At 44.5% G+C, this 15,847-nt stretch overlaps 1 protein-coding gene across 1 annotated transcript; it reads right to left on the bottom strand.

Moving 5' to 3' along the window:
* Positions 1-5,682: 5,682 nt before the first annotated feature.
* UMPS (uridine monophosphate synthetase) lies at positions 5,683-11,912 on the bottom strand. The gene is made up of 6 exons (XM_068949106.1): positions 11,698-11,912; positions 10,791-10,944; positions 8,711-9,379; positions 7,867-8,042; positions 7,229-7,343; positions 5,683-6,408 (listed from the first exon to the last, which is right to left on the bottom strand). The coding sequence occupies exons 1-6, from the start codon at positions 11,842-11,844 to the stop codon at positions 6,227-6,229; spliced, it is 1,443 nt and encodes a 480-aa protein (XP_068805207.1). The 5' UTR covers positions 11,845-11,912; the 3' UTR covers positions 5,683-6,226.
* Positions 11,913-15,847: the final 3,935 nt, after the last annotated feature.

The raw sequence follows: 15,847 nt of genomic DNA, 5'->3' as shown, positions 1-15,847 counted from the left end.
CAAGAAACGTTTCATTGCTTTCATAAGTGAAAAAATATAAAACATTCAGAAATAATCATCATAAAGAGGCCAGGTAGTTTTGTAACAGGGTGAGCTGTAGCTCAATTCATTTCACTGCCATGCACAGAGCAGTACTGTGCCAGGCAAGGAAAGGAAGGGGGGAGGGGGAAGAAAGGGCTGGAACCAGCTTTGCCACCCAAAACAGCAAACTGTGTCACTACAGTGCTGCCTTTCCAAAGAAAATATGAAGGGGTTGTATGGGACCAAGCAGTTTAAAAACAAAATAAAGCCATTTGTTTTCTTCCTGTGTGTTCAGAAAGGAAAGGCAGAGCTGGTGCCCCCCTCTTCCACTCTTTCTTTTACAGATTACCTTTAAGCTGTGGCATTTCCCAGCACATTAGTTTACTGCTGAAAGAACAGTCACTAAAAGCAGCTCATGGAAGCTAAAATTTGACTCTCTGCTAAGGGGTTGTTTTGGTAGGAAGAATGAAGAGAAGGACAGCAAGAGGTCAAAAGATATAAATGTAAAGATGTAATTTTAAACCCCCCCCCCCCCACCACCCTACACAGAAGGGGATAAAGAGGCCTTCAACCAGAAGAGCAATGTGAAAAAAAAAAATTGTAAAACAAACTGTTCTTCCATGTAGCTGGGTAATAATGTGGCGAGCAATTAGAAGAGCGACGGGTTGCCCACAGGGCAGACTCCCAAGAAAGAGCAGGGTAACTCCGGCAAAAAAAGGAAATGGGGATAGCTACCGTGAGTGAAGAGCAACCTGCTGCCAGTGCCCACAACCAGGGCAACATCAGAAGGTGTGGAGTAAAGGACCTTTACAGGCAGAGTACAGAGGCCCAAGACTGCTCTCCTCCAGCAATGTGGTAGCTTCCTGCTCCCTGGCTTGCACCAAAGGCAGGGCAGGGTGATGGGGTAGCTGCAGGGTGCCTGGGCTGCACGAGGGAGGGAGCTGCAACCAGCTCATAAGGTACTTAGGCTGGACCTGGCTCTTCTACAATGTTTGGGGAGAGGAAGGATTCAGCCTGTAGGCTTCCTTTATATCATTTCTAATACCAGGAAGTACCACAGAAACTTTCATACAAAACACCCAGAGAATCAACTGTTTCTGATTTGTATAGGTCCTGTCCTCGAGTTTAGCTTTTTCTTTTAGATGAAAACATGGAAAAAAAGGAAGCGATGCTGAGTGTAAGAAGTCTTTACTGTGTAAGTAAACCTGGCTTTACGCTTGGCAATGTTAGCATCAAGCTCAGTCATGCGAATGGTGCGTTTCAGTCAGTTTATTTGTGTCTCTCAGTGCACGCAGTCTGACCACAGCTAGCATTCCTGAATGAAAACTATAACAGAAAGCATCAACAGGTCACATGTGACGGAAAAATGTCAGCGCTTGTCTGGCCAAATTGGAATCCGGATGCCATTGCAACATCAGCCCTTTGTGTTTCCGCAGCACAGCTGGAGGCTGCTGCTGCAGAGCTGCTGGGGCTGGGGGCTCACCTGCCGCTTCATCAGCACGTTTTCAAGTGCCGTTGGTGTTCTGCGGAAGAGGGTGCTGTATCATGCCTTGAGTAAAGTTAATAGCAATCACAGCATTAATTGCTTTGTTAATTGTGCGGAGTCATTGTAACCCTTAGCTGTAACACGAGCCTGTAGCATCCTCTTTGCTCTGTATGATGAAGTCAGAAGGTGCTTAATAGCTAAAAGCTGAACCCAAGCTCCAGAAGCTGAATGCCTCACACTATTTTATGCCTCACACAGCCTATTTAACCTTGCACTTCTCCAGTCGTGTGGAAAGCAAGGAAGCTGGTGTATTCAGGAGAGAGAGTCACTAAAATACCTGGCAGGAAAGACCATGGCAAGATAACTAACTACATGTGCAGCCCAGCACCATCTCCTGGCCCATATATTCTAGCATCATCTCCATAGCTGAACATATTTTAAGTTGGCATGAAGTTCAGTGTTGTTCCTCTACCTCATCTTCACTGCCAGCTCACAAAAAAAAAAAAAAAAAAACAAAAAACAATACAACTCTGATTTCATCCCATCCCTTTCTCCCTGCCCATTAGTTAGTGCTGGTGTTCTCTGGACACAGCGCAGCGTAAAGTTCTCCATTCAGCTCTAAAACGTTACCTCTCAGCAAAGCAGAAACAATCAGCTGCAGGCAACAGAGCAGAAGTTCCCCATCCAAATAGTCTTATTTGTGCAAGCATCTTTTGTATAGCTACTATTGCTTCTTCACTAGAAACAAAACAAAAATGACCGCACTAGCTCATCCTCTACTATGACAGTCCCTCTTCGGCCTAAACATAACCAGGCCCATACAATCATACTTGAGCTGAGGTTATACTTTCCACCACTGTTCAGAAGACTCTTCCCTAAGCAAGCACTTCACAGTATTACAAGCCGTGCACGAGTTTCCCCTCTTGGCCAACCTCCACATGCAACCCTGCATTTTCACATCCTGTCTCCAAAGAGTTCAGAGTGGGATACAAGTCATGCAGCAATGGAAAACCAAGAACGAGGACAAAGTCAACCCAGGCACATAGGCAGGGTCATTGTTCCCAGTCTGTGAAAACCTGCCAAAAGAGTTCGAGGAAAACCTGAAGCTTCAGCAGGCACCAAACAGAGTCTCAATTTGTTGCAAAGTTAGAACACGAGGCTGCGCTTGTCACTGTGGCACAGAGGACCAAAAGGTGACGCAGCGATTACAAAGAAAGCATCCAGCTCTGTCTAGTCTCCAGTTCATGTACAAGACTTCCAAAGCAGAACGCGTTCCTGAGTCAGTGATCTCTGAAACTCAGAACTGGAAAAAAACCTTCTTCCCCTGGGTATTTCACATTCCTCTGGTCCAAACTGTTTCCTAAACACAATGTTTATGTTGCTTGCTAGATAACTCGCAGTAAGGAGCTTTGCAAGGATGCAATTCAGTTATTTTCCTGGAATTAGGGCATGGACAACTTTTCATAGAAAAGGCTGCAGGAACACTAATATAACCTACCAATTACTGGCTAATAAAACAACGTTGATGCTGTGATGTACAAATCATTTATAAGGATAAAAATTTTAACTTAGATAAAAGTTTTAATTCAGTGATGGCTTTATCAAGACAACTGTTTCTGCAAGAATTTTAAGCCTGAATAGAGCACAGGGCTTATGCAGTTAAACTGATTAAAGTGCCCAAGCACTTCACACAGAGTACTCTGTGTGCCACACAGACATACCCACCGATCTAGTGAGCTTCACATACGCATGACAAGAGCTCCAAAACAATCCCTTTATACTTCCTGCTTGTGCAGATCTTCCATGCATTCTCCACTAGGACTTGCGCAGAAATAGCAGCAAGTCAGCCCTCTTTCTGTTGCAAGCACTGACAACACTTGATCACAATTTCACTATAAAAAGTGTGATTTCCTTTCATTCCATTACAAATGGTACTGCAGAGTGGATTAAGGATAGCAATTTCATTTAGCTAGCTAGTTGCCAGATAATACAGGTCACACGGCAACCAGCAAATTTAAATATAGCCATATGCCTCTATGCCAGACTCCAATTTGATCAGAGAATGAACTGCAGGACTTTTCCAGATTCATATATTATGATGCAAATGAGTTTTGTAAGTTGTGACCTAGTTCCCATGTTAGAAACAGGACCGACAGCAGGGACCATGCTATGAATGTGAGCAGCAGGGGCGAGCAAGGAAACTAACGTTTGTTCTTAATTTGAAATGAATTTTTCTCACTTTCAGGTGCCTCAAAGAAAGTGCACACATTTGTTTACCTTAATCATTCTGACACAAGAGTACACATAAGAGGTGACATGCTTTTGTTTTACTGTCTGATGTTTGTGACATCAGTGTCAACTGAAACACCAGAAAACAACTCACTCTGTATGATTTACTGGAGAACAGAGTGAAGAATTGTGAAATCAAGTTTCTGAATCTGTTCCTCAGAACTTGTTTCATAAACAAAAAGAAAGCATTGCAAAGGTTTTCTAAAAGGAGCTGGATATTAGATCGTATCAACCTCTCCAAAAAAGTTGCCAGAGATGCAATCTTTTCAGATAGAGGCCTGATAAATCAGCTCTCAGAAGATTCTGCTCAGGGTTTTAGTTGTGTAGATCTCAGTCACAAACGTAATGAAATTTAGCATCATTAGCGGAAAATACTGAATTCAAAGAACTCTGTAATAGGGTCGCTACTGTTACAGCACAAACAACAGACCTTACTGGACCCCAACCCCAGGCAGCTATCTGGTAAACTCTACTGCTTTAAGTTAGGGGTGTCAGGGGTGTTTTTTTTGTTGAAAACTAGGCAGATGTTCAACTTAAGCATATTTAGCATTGGTATCATCACTGGAAACTATTAGCTGTAGAAGAGCTATGGCATCAGTTATTCTGAATAGAGTCTCAGCTCCCTCTGCTGGAGAAAGCAGTTTTCTGCAGAGCAGTTTAAGTGAGAAAGTCTTGTGTTTGCTACAGGCCTCAAGGCAATCAGATAATTAAGATGAGACAATAAACAAATTCCAAATCCTCTGATCATTTTGAGGGAGAGGAACATCTTAGTCGCTGATGTGAAATATCGTGACTCAGAGCACTGTAGTTCAGCTGCACAAGCTGCCCAATGCATTCATCAAGTTCCAGCGGGGAAAGATGCCCAAGAGAGCCTTCATCTTTCCTAGAATGAGCTCCCTGGAAGTAAAAACTATGGTGTATAAGAAGATTCCTGAAGCAAAACTTACCCCCAAGGAAAAGAAGACACACACAATAAATCCCAATATTCTCTCCATACTAACTTCTCAGCGCTACAGAAGACGTTCATCAAGAAACACTTCTGGAGAACATGAAATAGGAAAGGATTATAAAATCGTTACCTGCAATGTGCCCAGACAGCTAGGAGGTTTTTCAGTCCTGTTTCTGAAGTCTGACAGCCAACAGAGCTAGTCACAAATACAAGAAGCATAAGGCAGAGCCCTCAAATTCAAGTCTGTTTCTCTTCTCTTAGATATGCTGCATAGATTAATCCAACTGACAACCAACAAAAATCCTTTCAAACTTCAGCATAACAGCTTAATTTCTTCTTCAGAAAGACTGAGCGGAGTCCATTACTAAAGGCAGGAGACACCTCACTGAATGTAGCTGGTCCTAGTCAACAGGTAAATGTATTTAAAAAGGGATTCAGCTTTGTGTACTACTTTGCATCAGCACAGAAAAAACAATAGTCTAGAACTGCATCACCATTTCTTTGTATTCTTTACATTTCTTGTGGTAGCAATGAAAATTCAAGCTGATTTCCATCATAAACATACCGGATATACTTAAGGTGATTCCACCCCTTTTAATCAAAACTCATCATGCATGACATTTCTACTTCCCCTTTCTGCACAATCCAAGAGAGTATGAATAATTCTAGGAGGTATTCCAGTTATTTGAAAATAGGGTCAAGCAACAAAAAGTACATTTTTGTTTCTCATTAGCTGAATCTGTCAACAGCTGCACTGTAGGTTAAGTGAACATTAACTAAGAACTGCAAAAACTTTTGTCAGAACAGACTTTAAGAAGAATCATGAGTAATTCCTGCAGTCACAAACACACAGAATGACTTATTTTTTAGTGCCCTGGTTCTGAAAATTAATAGTATTTCACACTGGCACACAAAGATGACTTACATATTCAACTAGTGGAAAACAGTAGCAAACGTGTTTATTAAACAACACATTATTCAACTTCACAGCGCGGGATTCAGATTGATACTTGCTCCTTGGAAATGGCAGAGCCAAGTAGTCCTGTGATAGTGGAACAGAAGGTCAACACTGCAGGTCAAGTTTACTGAGAACAGTAAAATATTGTTTCCACAGCCAGAAGGAATGTGAGGGTGGAAAGAAGAAACAAAGAGCAGTAACAGTCAGGCAAGCACCCTTCAGAGTGTTTTCGTTCAACATTTTTTAGCAGAGAAAAGCAATTAAGCTAAAAATTGGCAACAAGTTTTGGTTTCATCTACTCAAATACTACAAAACAGTCATGGCAAGTACAGTTTTGTCTGTGTGTGCGCTCGCAATTAAAAATAACCGAGTCAGCAAGAGATTTCCCCAGAAGGGCATGGTTTTCTACTGACTTAACACTAAGTGTTCACGTATTTAATTGGGAGAAAGTCTCGTGATGATTTCAGCTCCATCTTGACTGCTGCATGAGCTTTGCTTATTCACTAGAAAAAATGACCTTAATTCAATCTGACACATGAACACCAAGTCTGCATAAGTAGCTCTCCCATGCTGCCTTCCTGTACTTCTCTGCTTCTTGAAGACGGTCTGAGGCAGATAAGATGCCACGTCCCACAATAATGATGTCTGAACCTTTTTCGTTAATAACTTCTTTTGGGCTTAGGTACTTCTGTCCAAGGTTATCACCTGAAACAGACATACCATTTTTCTAAATTGTACAGAATTTTATCTACTAAAAACTTTTAACGAGAGGTTTGAACAGAGAACAGGTATGCTGTTTCAGCTCTCACCCTAACATTTATCCACAGACATAACTAGAAACTGTCTCCAACTAAAAGAAGTTTAAATAGATACAATTCGACATAGGAAGCCTTTCTTCTTCATGATTTACAGGTAACAATATATGGAACAGTTACTCAAAGAAGCAGTGATCAGGATTACTAATATAAGCTTTAGCCTTCTTAAAACAAGCACAAAACCAAACATTCAAGTAAAAGCTTGTGATTTCATTTCTGTTTTCGTAAGAATAAAGTACTGGGGGGAGATGCGTCTCCCCCACCTGGTTCAGTGAGATGCTGTTTATTTAATACAAGACTTTCAGTCCTATGATACTGAATCTATGTCAAAATCAACAGGTAGACTTCTGCATTCGTCAAATCATTTTTTTTTTCCTACTCCTCCTCAATAGTTGTACATCTAACCTAACGTCCATTCGAACACATTTTGTATGTTTAAGGACGGTACTCTGTGGTGCATACGGACCTCGGCACAGACAGTTCTAACAAAGAAGCTGCTAAGTCTGCTGGTTCCCTTTCAGAAATCCCAGGAAAGGGATCAGTACATCCAGAAACATAAAGGCAAGCTAATATACGGGAAATGGCAGACAGACTCCTCCTGCTGGAGAAAGGACAACCCTGTCTTCTTCAGAAGTCACCTTTTCACTGAGGGCTACATTGTTTACATCACTCACAATCAGACTATATATAAATGTTTCAGAGAAAGTTACCTCCAGCTTGCATCTGTACCCCTGGAGTTAAGTGAAGAAATTCTGGTCTATTACTAACTCTCGATCCAGATATGAATCCGAAAACAAAATCTGAGTTTTCTTCAGCCATCTGTACCTAAAGATGATAAGTAAACAGTTACAAATCACATACCTAAAACTAAGTTTGACCTACAATCTGCTCCTGGTCCAGTCTTTTACACATTAAGCTGTGCAAGACAGGAATGAAACACTTTGGTAAAGCGAGAACTTGCTAGCCAATGTGAGCCAGAACTGACTGATCCCTAATCGATCTCGCTGTGCTTGCAGACAGGAACGGAAATAGGCTTGTTTCTGTGTTATAGATAAGACACTGGATGAACTTTAACACTAATGACAATTTACTGCCAAAGAACAAGGCCAACGGCAAACTTAGCCTGTTTACTAGAATTCGTGGTGTAAACCCCAATCCTTCTACATCATTAGCCTACAGCTGTAACCTTTAAGCACCACACTTTGAGATTCTTGAGTCTCCACACAAAGAAAAACTACAATAGTTAGAGCTGAAGAAACTTCTGAAAGTGCAAGTTTTAGAAGCACACAGAACTTCCCCTGTCAGAGCACTGTACAAGATTTAATCTCAAATAAAACTCTCCACTTACTGCAGCTTTTGTGTAGTCACCAGTGGCAAGCGACCCTCGGGAACTCATCTCAGCAATCAGAAGACAGCCTCGCTGTAAAGGAAGACCTGCTTCCTTCAGACCTTTCACAACTCCAGAGCCTGGAACCACATGAGCATTAACTACATCTGACCAGGATGCTATTTTGAATATACCACCTGAGAAAAAACACAGGAAGATCTGGGCTAAATTAAAAGGCAAACATGAGTTAAGTAAGCAAAACAAGCAGCACGCTGAATCTGGCACATTGTAAAAGACATGTTTACCACTGAAGCTTGACAGTGAAAAGTTCAGTCTCATCAAACAATCCTGATAGCTCCCTAACCACAAAGGATAATCTTTCAGTTTTACTTTTCATAAACACATGAATATTTGGCCTTGAGGCATTTATATGGACCTAAAAATTCACTGCTACAGGTGCTTCCTTTCAAGACCACATATGGATCTCACAGAGCATATGGATCGGAAAAAAGGTTCTACAGCTGCAAATGCCATATTGAATGAAAGCTATAGTAAGCACACCAGCATACAGTAGCAGACTGCCTTAAAGAGTAACACTGCATTCGTCACAGCAAACAACTGTTCAGAAGTACTTACTGAGCACAATCACAGATTCATAAAAAGATTTAGGTTCGAAGGGACCTCTGGAAGTCATCCCCTCACAGCAGGGTCAACTTCAAAGCTAGGTCAGGTTGCTCAAGGCCTTGTCCCCTTGAGTGTCCTCCAAGGATGGAGATGCCACAATCCCTCCTGGCAACCTGTTCCAGAGCTGCAGTTACACAGCCTGGCAACAAAGTTACAGTAAATCACGGTTGACGATAATCACCTTCATATTGATGTTTCACTGTGTTTCCAATGTCTGCAAATTTCCTGTCTTCAAAAATCAAGAATTCATGCTGGTCTGCAAGTGCTCTCAACTCCTTTATTACCTCTTGCGTAAAATCATTCAGGATATCTATATGAGTCTTTAGGATACAAATACTGGGGCCCAGGCTAGCAGCTAACTGCAGCAGCTCTTTGGAGTTGGTGACGTCAGCAGAAAGGCACAAGTTAGTTTGCTTCTTTTCCATAAGCGTGAGAAGTCTGGCTGCGACAGGATGTATCCCAGGTAGCTCAGCACGAGCGCTGAAGCTCAGTTCTTTACATAGTCTTTTCATGGGAGCAGGACCATTTTGAGTCACTGGCTCAAACACGCTTTCCTGAATGAATTTCTTCACCTTTCCAACCATCTCAGCGGCCACTTTTCCCTGCTCTTGGAGAATCTCTAACATCTCGGACAACGTGCATACAGAGTGCAGGCGAATTCCACGTTCTTCTAGCCTGGCCTTCCCACCCTGCTCCCTGTCCAACAGCACTATGGCATCAGTGACTTTTATTCCTTCTTTCTGAAGAACTTCGACAGTTTCCAGTACACTAGATCCACTTGTTACCACATCTTCAATGATCAAGCAGGTTTCTCCTGGATTAATGGTGCCTTCTACCAGCCGCTTTGTACCTTTAAAATAAAAGGCACACGCTGCACTAAATCAAGAAAGTTTAAGAGAACCCTAAAACCTAAAGCACCACAAGAAATCTTCATGTTGCCACACTAGCTTAAAGATCAGATCTGTTCCGCACACAAGCATACACTGTAGTAAATAATGGAATTGGGCTTCATGGTATAGGAATTCCACATTCACTGTGGAATTTCCATTCCATTATGGAAAGGTAATTTGTTTAGTTATTAGCTGATACCAAGTCTCATAGTTCTAATTATAGCTCAGTCATGATTGTAATGAAATTCATGAAGACTGTTACTTCTCCAACAGGATGAAGTTCTTTGTATTTCCAAAATGACGTTCTACTAACAAAACTGACAGATAATTAATTGCACACGTTTAAGTAATCTTTGAATGAGGCGCCTACAGAAAGTCAAGTTTTTATTGCTATGAATCCAATGCTCAAAATCCTTAAAATATTATCTCCAGTCATTTACAGTGTATTTAAAGTAGCAAAGTTATTAGTGCTCTTCAGTTTGACATTTATTTTCCACAAGTTTTACTCTATACTTCATACGTCTGTTAGAACAGTTAGAAACGGAAGAGCCCCTAATGTCTCCGCCTTAGCTAACAATAGGCACAAGTCCACGAATGGCCTCCCAGGGGACAACAACAAAAGATGCCCATCTTCCCAGGGAGCAGTGAGCAGCAGGCAAAGAGCAAGCCACAAGTGTGGTGCTTAGCCGTATTAGACTGTGACAGACTGGAGAATTTGTGTAAATACAGCTTTACAATATATGCCATACTGGAAACCTCACGTGCCAGAGTGCCATACTGGAAACCTCACACCAGGCAGCTAATTGCTGCCATTAACTTGTCTTTCACAAGAAGCAACAGCAAAAATTCTCATGCCTGGCACAGGAGTACCTGAGGAGTACCATTTAGTTTTGACAAACATCCAAAAGTATTCAGTTTGAACGGAGGAGAAGAATGGCACTCATCACAGGAGGAAATCTCCAGCTGCTCAAGTAGGTTAGTATGTCAGTCTTCTCCACCCCTCCCCATCCCAAAATCAAAGGAACAGTTAATTCGGTAGAGGACTGATCGCTTCTCATTTGTTCCACCTTGTCCACAGATTCCTCTTGGAATAGAAATGCACAAAGTTCTGTTTGGGTTTAAAACGAAGTCGTGGTCCACACCACGTCAGAGTAACTGAGCTATACGTCCCTGTTTCTGGGAGAGTTTTATCAGGCTGACATGCTTTAGGAAGTAGGTTTTAGGGGGAAAGGGACTTTTTTTTCAATTGGAGTGGTAGCATTAAACTGAAATAAAGATGCTGCACATCACAGAAGAACAGCAAATATATAAAGTCATTTCACAAGCAAGACTGTCAACAAGAAGAGAAATTCACAATTTGAAGGTTTTTACCGTAGTCTTTTGCTTCCTTCCTCCGTATAAGCATCGGAATCTGATGTGTCGAACAGATGATCGTGGCCAAGGGCAGCGCTGTGTAAGGAACACCGCATACGGAATCGAACTTGAGACCAGCATCTTTTGCTGTTTGAAACAGGAGATCTGCTACCTGAAAAAAACATTTTTTTAAGAATTAGACTGGATTGACTGTTACTCATGAAAGCAATGCCAATACATGTAAAAACTTCTTTTATGTTATTTGATAGCAGCTGTCTTCACACAAAGTGAAGATTCTAAGCAGCATCCAGTAGTTTTGCCATTGGCAAATCACTACTATTAACGCTAAGAATGAATCTGTGCAAGTCCCCCGGAATTCTCTTATACCTTTTTTTTCTCCTTTAGCTACAGAGAGTTTCTTCATCCTGTGATATGCAGTGTGGGGGGAAATTGATACCTGAGATCATGTGAGCACTGTCACACATAAACAGGCCCTAGAAGTCCTCTGAGAAATTTAGGGTTTTCTTTTTTGCTTTGAAGTAAATATTATAATAAACATTATGCATTTCCCACTGAAAGTAAGAAGTGGAGTGCCCTCCTGCTATGACAAACAGCAGCCCAAGCAAAGATTTCCCCCCCCACACACACACTCAAAGTTGTAATAAATTTCCAACTATCTGCATGAGATGATAAAGATAACACACATTTCTCTGGCTAGCTGCGTCACTTGTCACACGATTTACGTTTTGAACCCAGGGTACTTTCTCGACTCGTGTTTCTAAAAGTGCGAACCAAAACTCTGGAATAACCGTTTGCTTCAGGCCACTGAACCGCCAGCGTAACCTACCGACCAGCCCCCGCCCCGGGCCGCCCCCGGGGGCTCCCCCCGGCCCCGGCCCCGAAGGCCCCCGCAGGCCCCTCGCACCTGCGTGAGGAGGAGCGGGTGGGAGACGATGACGCGCAGGTCGACGTAGACAGGGGAGGCGAGGCCGCTCTTAAGCACGAAGTCGCCGAAGCGCAGGGCCCGCGCCCCGTGCAGCTCCGCCGCCAGCCCCGCCACACCACCCGCCATCTTCCCACCGCCGCCGCCGCCGCCGCCGGCGCCAGGCGATGACGCGCGCGGCGCCCGCAGCGCGCCCCGTGCGCGTGCGCAGCGGGGGGGGGGCGCGCGCGGGAAGATGGCGGCGGCGGGCTGGGCTGCCCAGGGTCCGGGCCCCTGATCCACACAGCACAGCTCACGGCCCTGCTCCCCTGGGCGTGGGGCCCAGCTTCCCGTGATGAGGGGCACCAGCTCCCCATGGTGTGGGGTGACAGCTCCCTGTGGCATGGAGCCCAGCTCCCCATGATATGGGCCAACACCTCCCCTTGGCATGGGGCTACAGCTCCCCATGGTGTGGGTTGACACCTCCTCATGGCATATAGAGCCGCAGCTCCCCATAGCGTGAGGTGACAGCACCCCATGGCATGGAGCCACAGCTCCCTATGGCATGGGGTGGCAGGTCCCCATAGCATGAGGTGACAGCACCCCATGGCGTGGGGTGACAGCTCCCCATGGCATGGGGTGACAGCTCCCCATGATATGGGGTGACAGTTCCCCATGGCATGGAGCCACAGCTCCCCATGGCATGGGGTGACAGCTCCCCATGGCATGGGGTGACAGCTCCCCGTGGTGTGGGGCGACAGCACCCCATGGCATGGAGCCGCACCTCCCCATGGCATGGGATGACAGGTCCCCATGGTATGGGGCGACAGCTCCCCATGGCGTGGGGCGACACCTCCCCATGGCATGGAGCCCAGCTCCCCATTGTGTGGGGTGACAGCTCCCCATAGTGTGAGGTGACAGCTCCCCATGGCATGGGGTGACAGCGCCCCGTGGTGTGGGGCAACAGCTCCGCATGGCATGGAGCCACAGCTCCCCATGGCATGGGGTGACAGCTCCCCATGGCGTGGGGCGGCACATCCCCATGGTGTGGAGCCCAGCTCCCCATGGCGTGGGGTGACAGCTCCCTGTGGCATGGAGCCCAGCTCCCCATGATATGGGCCAACACCTCCCCTTGGCATGGGGCTACAGCTCCCCATGGTGTGGAGCCCAGCTCCCCATGGCATGGGGCACTACCTCCCCATGGTGCAGCCCCCCAGCTCCCCATGATATGGGGTGACAGCTCCCCAGAGCGTGGGGCCCAGCTCTGCACAACGTGGGGTACATCTGCAGGTGAGAGAGGGGCCTACTCCACGCCCTGTGGGTCCAGCTCCCCATGTGCGGGGCGCAGCCCACAGGGGAAGCATTGCAGGGTCCCTCTCTCCATGGGACCACGCAGCTCGGCGAGCACCCATGCTTTCCAAAGCGAAGCAAACAGGCTTCCCCAGCAGCAGATCGGGTTTGCTGTGACCGGATTTTTCTCTGTTCTTCCAATCTCCTGGTGACTGCAGAAAAGGCTGCTCAGTTTCCAGGTTCACATGTGCAAAACTAAGCGTTGTCTGAAGTGACAGTTCATCAGTCTAGTTTCCTGTGAATGTCTCTCGGAAAGAGATGTGCTTTATTAAAGTGATCAGCGGCCTCTGAGGCCTCCAAAAAATTGCAGTATATGTGAAATAAGACTGAGCCATTCTTCTCTGAACAATTGCATTTAATCAAAAAAGCCCAGAAACTGCATCGTTAGTATACTCTATTTATAGGAATGCAAAGACAGAAGATGTACGGTTTGAAGCTACATCTGTAAATGATCATATATATACTGCAGTATAATAATAACAACATGTGACAGCAAGTAATCACCTCACAACAGTACACATGAGTGATTAGACTTACAAAGAAAATATTTACAAACTGACCTTAACAAAACAACGTTGTGTGCATACAAAACGAAATTTGCAATAAAACTGAAGATACATTTAAGGCAGACCAGCAATACACTGAAATAATTAAGGCTGTGGAATTACTTTGCACCTTGAAAATGCTGAGCTGTTAGCAATACTGTTTCTTTTTTCCTCCTTCAACTGATTGTTGCAAAGATTGAAAAGCATCAATATATTCCGACTGCTTGCTCTTATCTCAGGAAATAAGTCCGAGATTTAATTTTTTTTGCACTTCCTATTGCATTTGCCTTCCAAAAGTTATCAGCAAATTGATTTCAGTGGCAGAGCAATGCTAAACAGTTTGTTAGGAAGAGAAGTAAAAGCACCAGCATCAGAAGTTGGACATGTAGGTGAAATATGGCTTGAGTAGAGATGCTCTTTATTCACTAGCTTCATAATATAGAATACAGTTACAGCAAATATTCAGCATCCTGACGCTATGGTAACACTCACCACTATACAGATCCCAAAACAGGAATTCATCACTTGATGGCAGTGTGCAATCAGCCTAGTAAAGTGGGATTTGATTTTGTTTCCTTGGGAAAGCACCATTTTCTGATGGAACGTGAAAGAATGAGCTGGAAAATCAATGCACGCCCTGTGCTACAGAAGAATCTAGCTCTGCAGGGAAAAGAACAGAAACAAGCCCAGGTGGTTATCCTGGGTGCACGTTAATTATTTGTTAGACCTTTGTATATACACACTAGCCTTTACATTGTCTCTGAAGTTTATATTAGCTGAGGTCACTTGATACAGCTCTCATTGCCAGGGCATTAAAGTATGGTTCTATATAGTCAAGCCATACTGTGCGGTTCTGCATTTAGTCTTTAAAGCCTTTATTCATGATGTACGTAGCAAAGGCCTAATATTATCTTCAGAAATGCTAATGAACTCCACTGAAACCACAGGATTTGTAAAGGTCAGCTGAGGGCACCAATTTTGTCTCAGCATTAACTTAGTTTAAAAGGAAAATGCTTTTAGAGATAAACGTCACTGAGAAAAATTAAAGTTATTTAAAATTAAAAGAAGGCAGTAAGACCAAGCAAGACTCATTGGTAAGAGTAGGAAGAGGTAAGTTTTATACATGAAAAGCCTGCATTGCTTTAAAGTATTAAAATCTAAAACTCCTGGTTGGATGCTTTTCCTCCTGACTGCTTACTCCGGATGGTAACGTGTTTAATGGGTTTGCTGTGGGGACATGGGAATTTGCCCATGTGGCAACACTCGGTTGGATGGCTGATGAGACCTGACACGCTTGCACGGACAATCACATTTCCTATTTGATGGATAAGAGCGAAACTGCCTGTCCTGGCCGCTCCAAGTAGAGAGGAGAGAAAGGCAAGTTCGTTTCTGGTTGCCACGTGCGCTCTCCAAATGCAGAGAGCACCGTACGGTCCCACGTGCTCCAGGCTCTGTTTTGCTAACTTTGTCGCTGCCTGCTTTCCTGTAGGCCTGCCACGAAGCCAGATGCCAGGGTGACGGCGCGAATAAGCGTACTTTGACTCCGCTAGCAAGGCAAGGCGCAGAGCGAAGATGCCTGGAGGCCGCAGCCGTGCACGCAGAGAGCGCGTCTGCCCCGAGCCTGTGCTGCTGCCCCGCTGATACTACTGTCAGCCCTTCTAGCTGGCCTGAAACGGCTGCAGAAGCTGCAAGGTACCGCTACCATCACACCTTCGCTTTGCCGGACTAGGAATACCCTGAGTGTTAAAGCTGCAGGCTGAAAGCTTCCCCTCAGAGTCAGCTGCTCTCTGGGGGGCTTTTTAATGGCCTAGCGGAGTTTCATGAGAAATTGTATTTCCCTGTGTTTGTTACAGGCAATACTCCACGCACAGAAAAGCCGGTAGTTGCAGAATACTGCAAAGGGGGCTGGCGGCGGTGCTTCTCACTCACTGGTCCCGCTCCAGTCCCGTTCACTGAGCTTCTGTAATCTCTTTGGAACAGAGTCACAGTGTCCAGGACCTGCTAGATCTGCAAAGAGGCCACGGCTTGGCTAAAAATGACCTTAGGAGGGCAAGGTCAGAATACTCCCACTGTATTTATCATATGGCAGCATTTTATGTCAACTTGATATTTTTTATTCAAGCAAAACTGTTAGTAAAATCATTGAGATAAATGCAAGAATGGTTCATAATCATGAACAGATCTGGAAATATTAACAGCTTCAAGTTTTCCTGAATGTACTGGAAAAAGAGCAGTGCCCAGGAATTTTTTTGTTTTCT

The sequence above is a fragment of the Struthio camelus genome, chromosome 6 (genome assembly GCF_040807025.1).
Source record: "Struthio camelus isolate bStrCam1 chromosome 6, bStrCam1.hap1, whole genome shotgun sequence".
Lineage (NCBI taxonomy): Eukaryota > Metazoa > Chordata > Aves > Struthioniformes > Struthionidae > Struthio > Struthio camelus.
This window is presented reverse-complemented; position numbering and strand designations above follow the sequence as displayed.

Excerpts from the sequence above, each read along its gene's own strand:
- UMPS (XM_068949106.1), bottom strand. The coding sequence starts at position 11,844 with ATGGCGGGTGGTGTGGCGGGGCTGGCGGCGGAGCTGCACGGGGCGCGG. Across the intron at positions 8,043-8,710 it reads AGTGAAACATCAATATGAAG|GTGGTATATTCAAAATAGCA; the intron begins GTGATTATCGTC and ends GTTTTTTCTCAG. Across the intron at positions 6,409-7,228 it reads GGTACAGATGCAAGCTGGAG|GTGATAACCTTGGACAGAAG; the intron begins GTAACTTTCTCT and ends TGTCTGTTTCAG.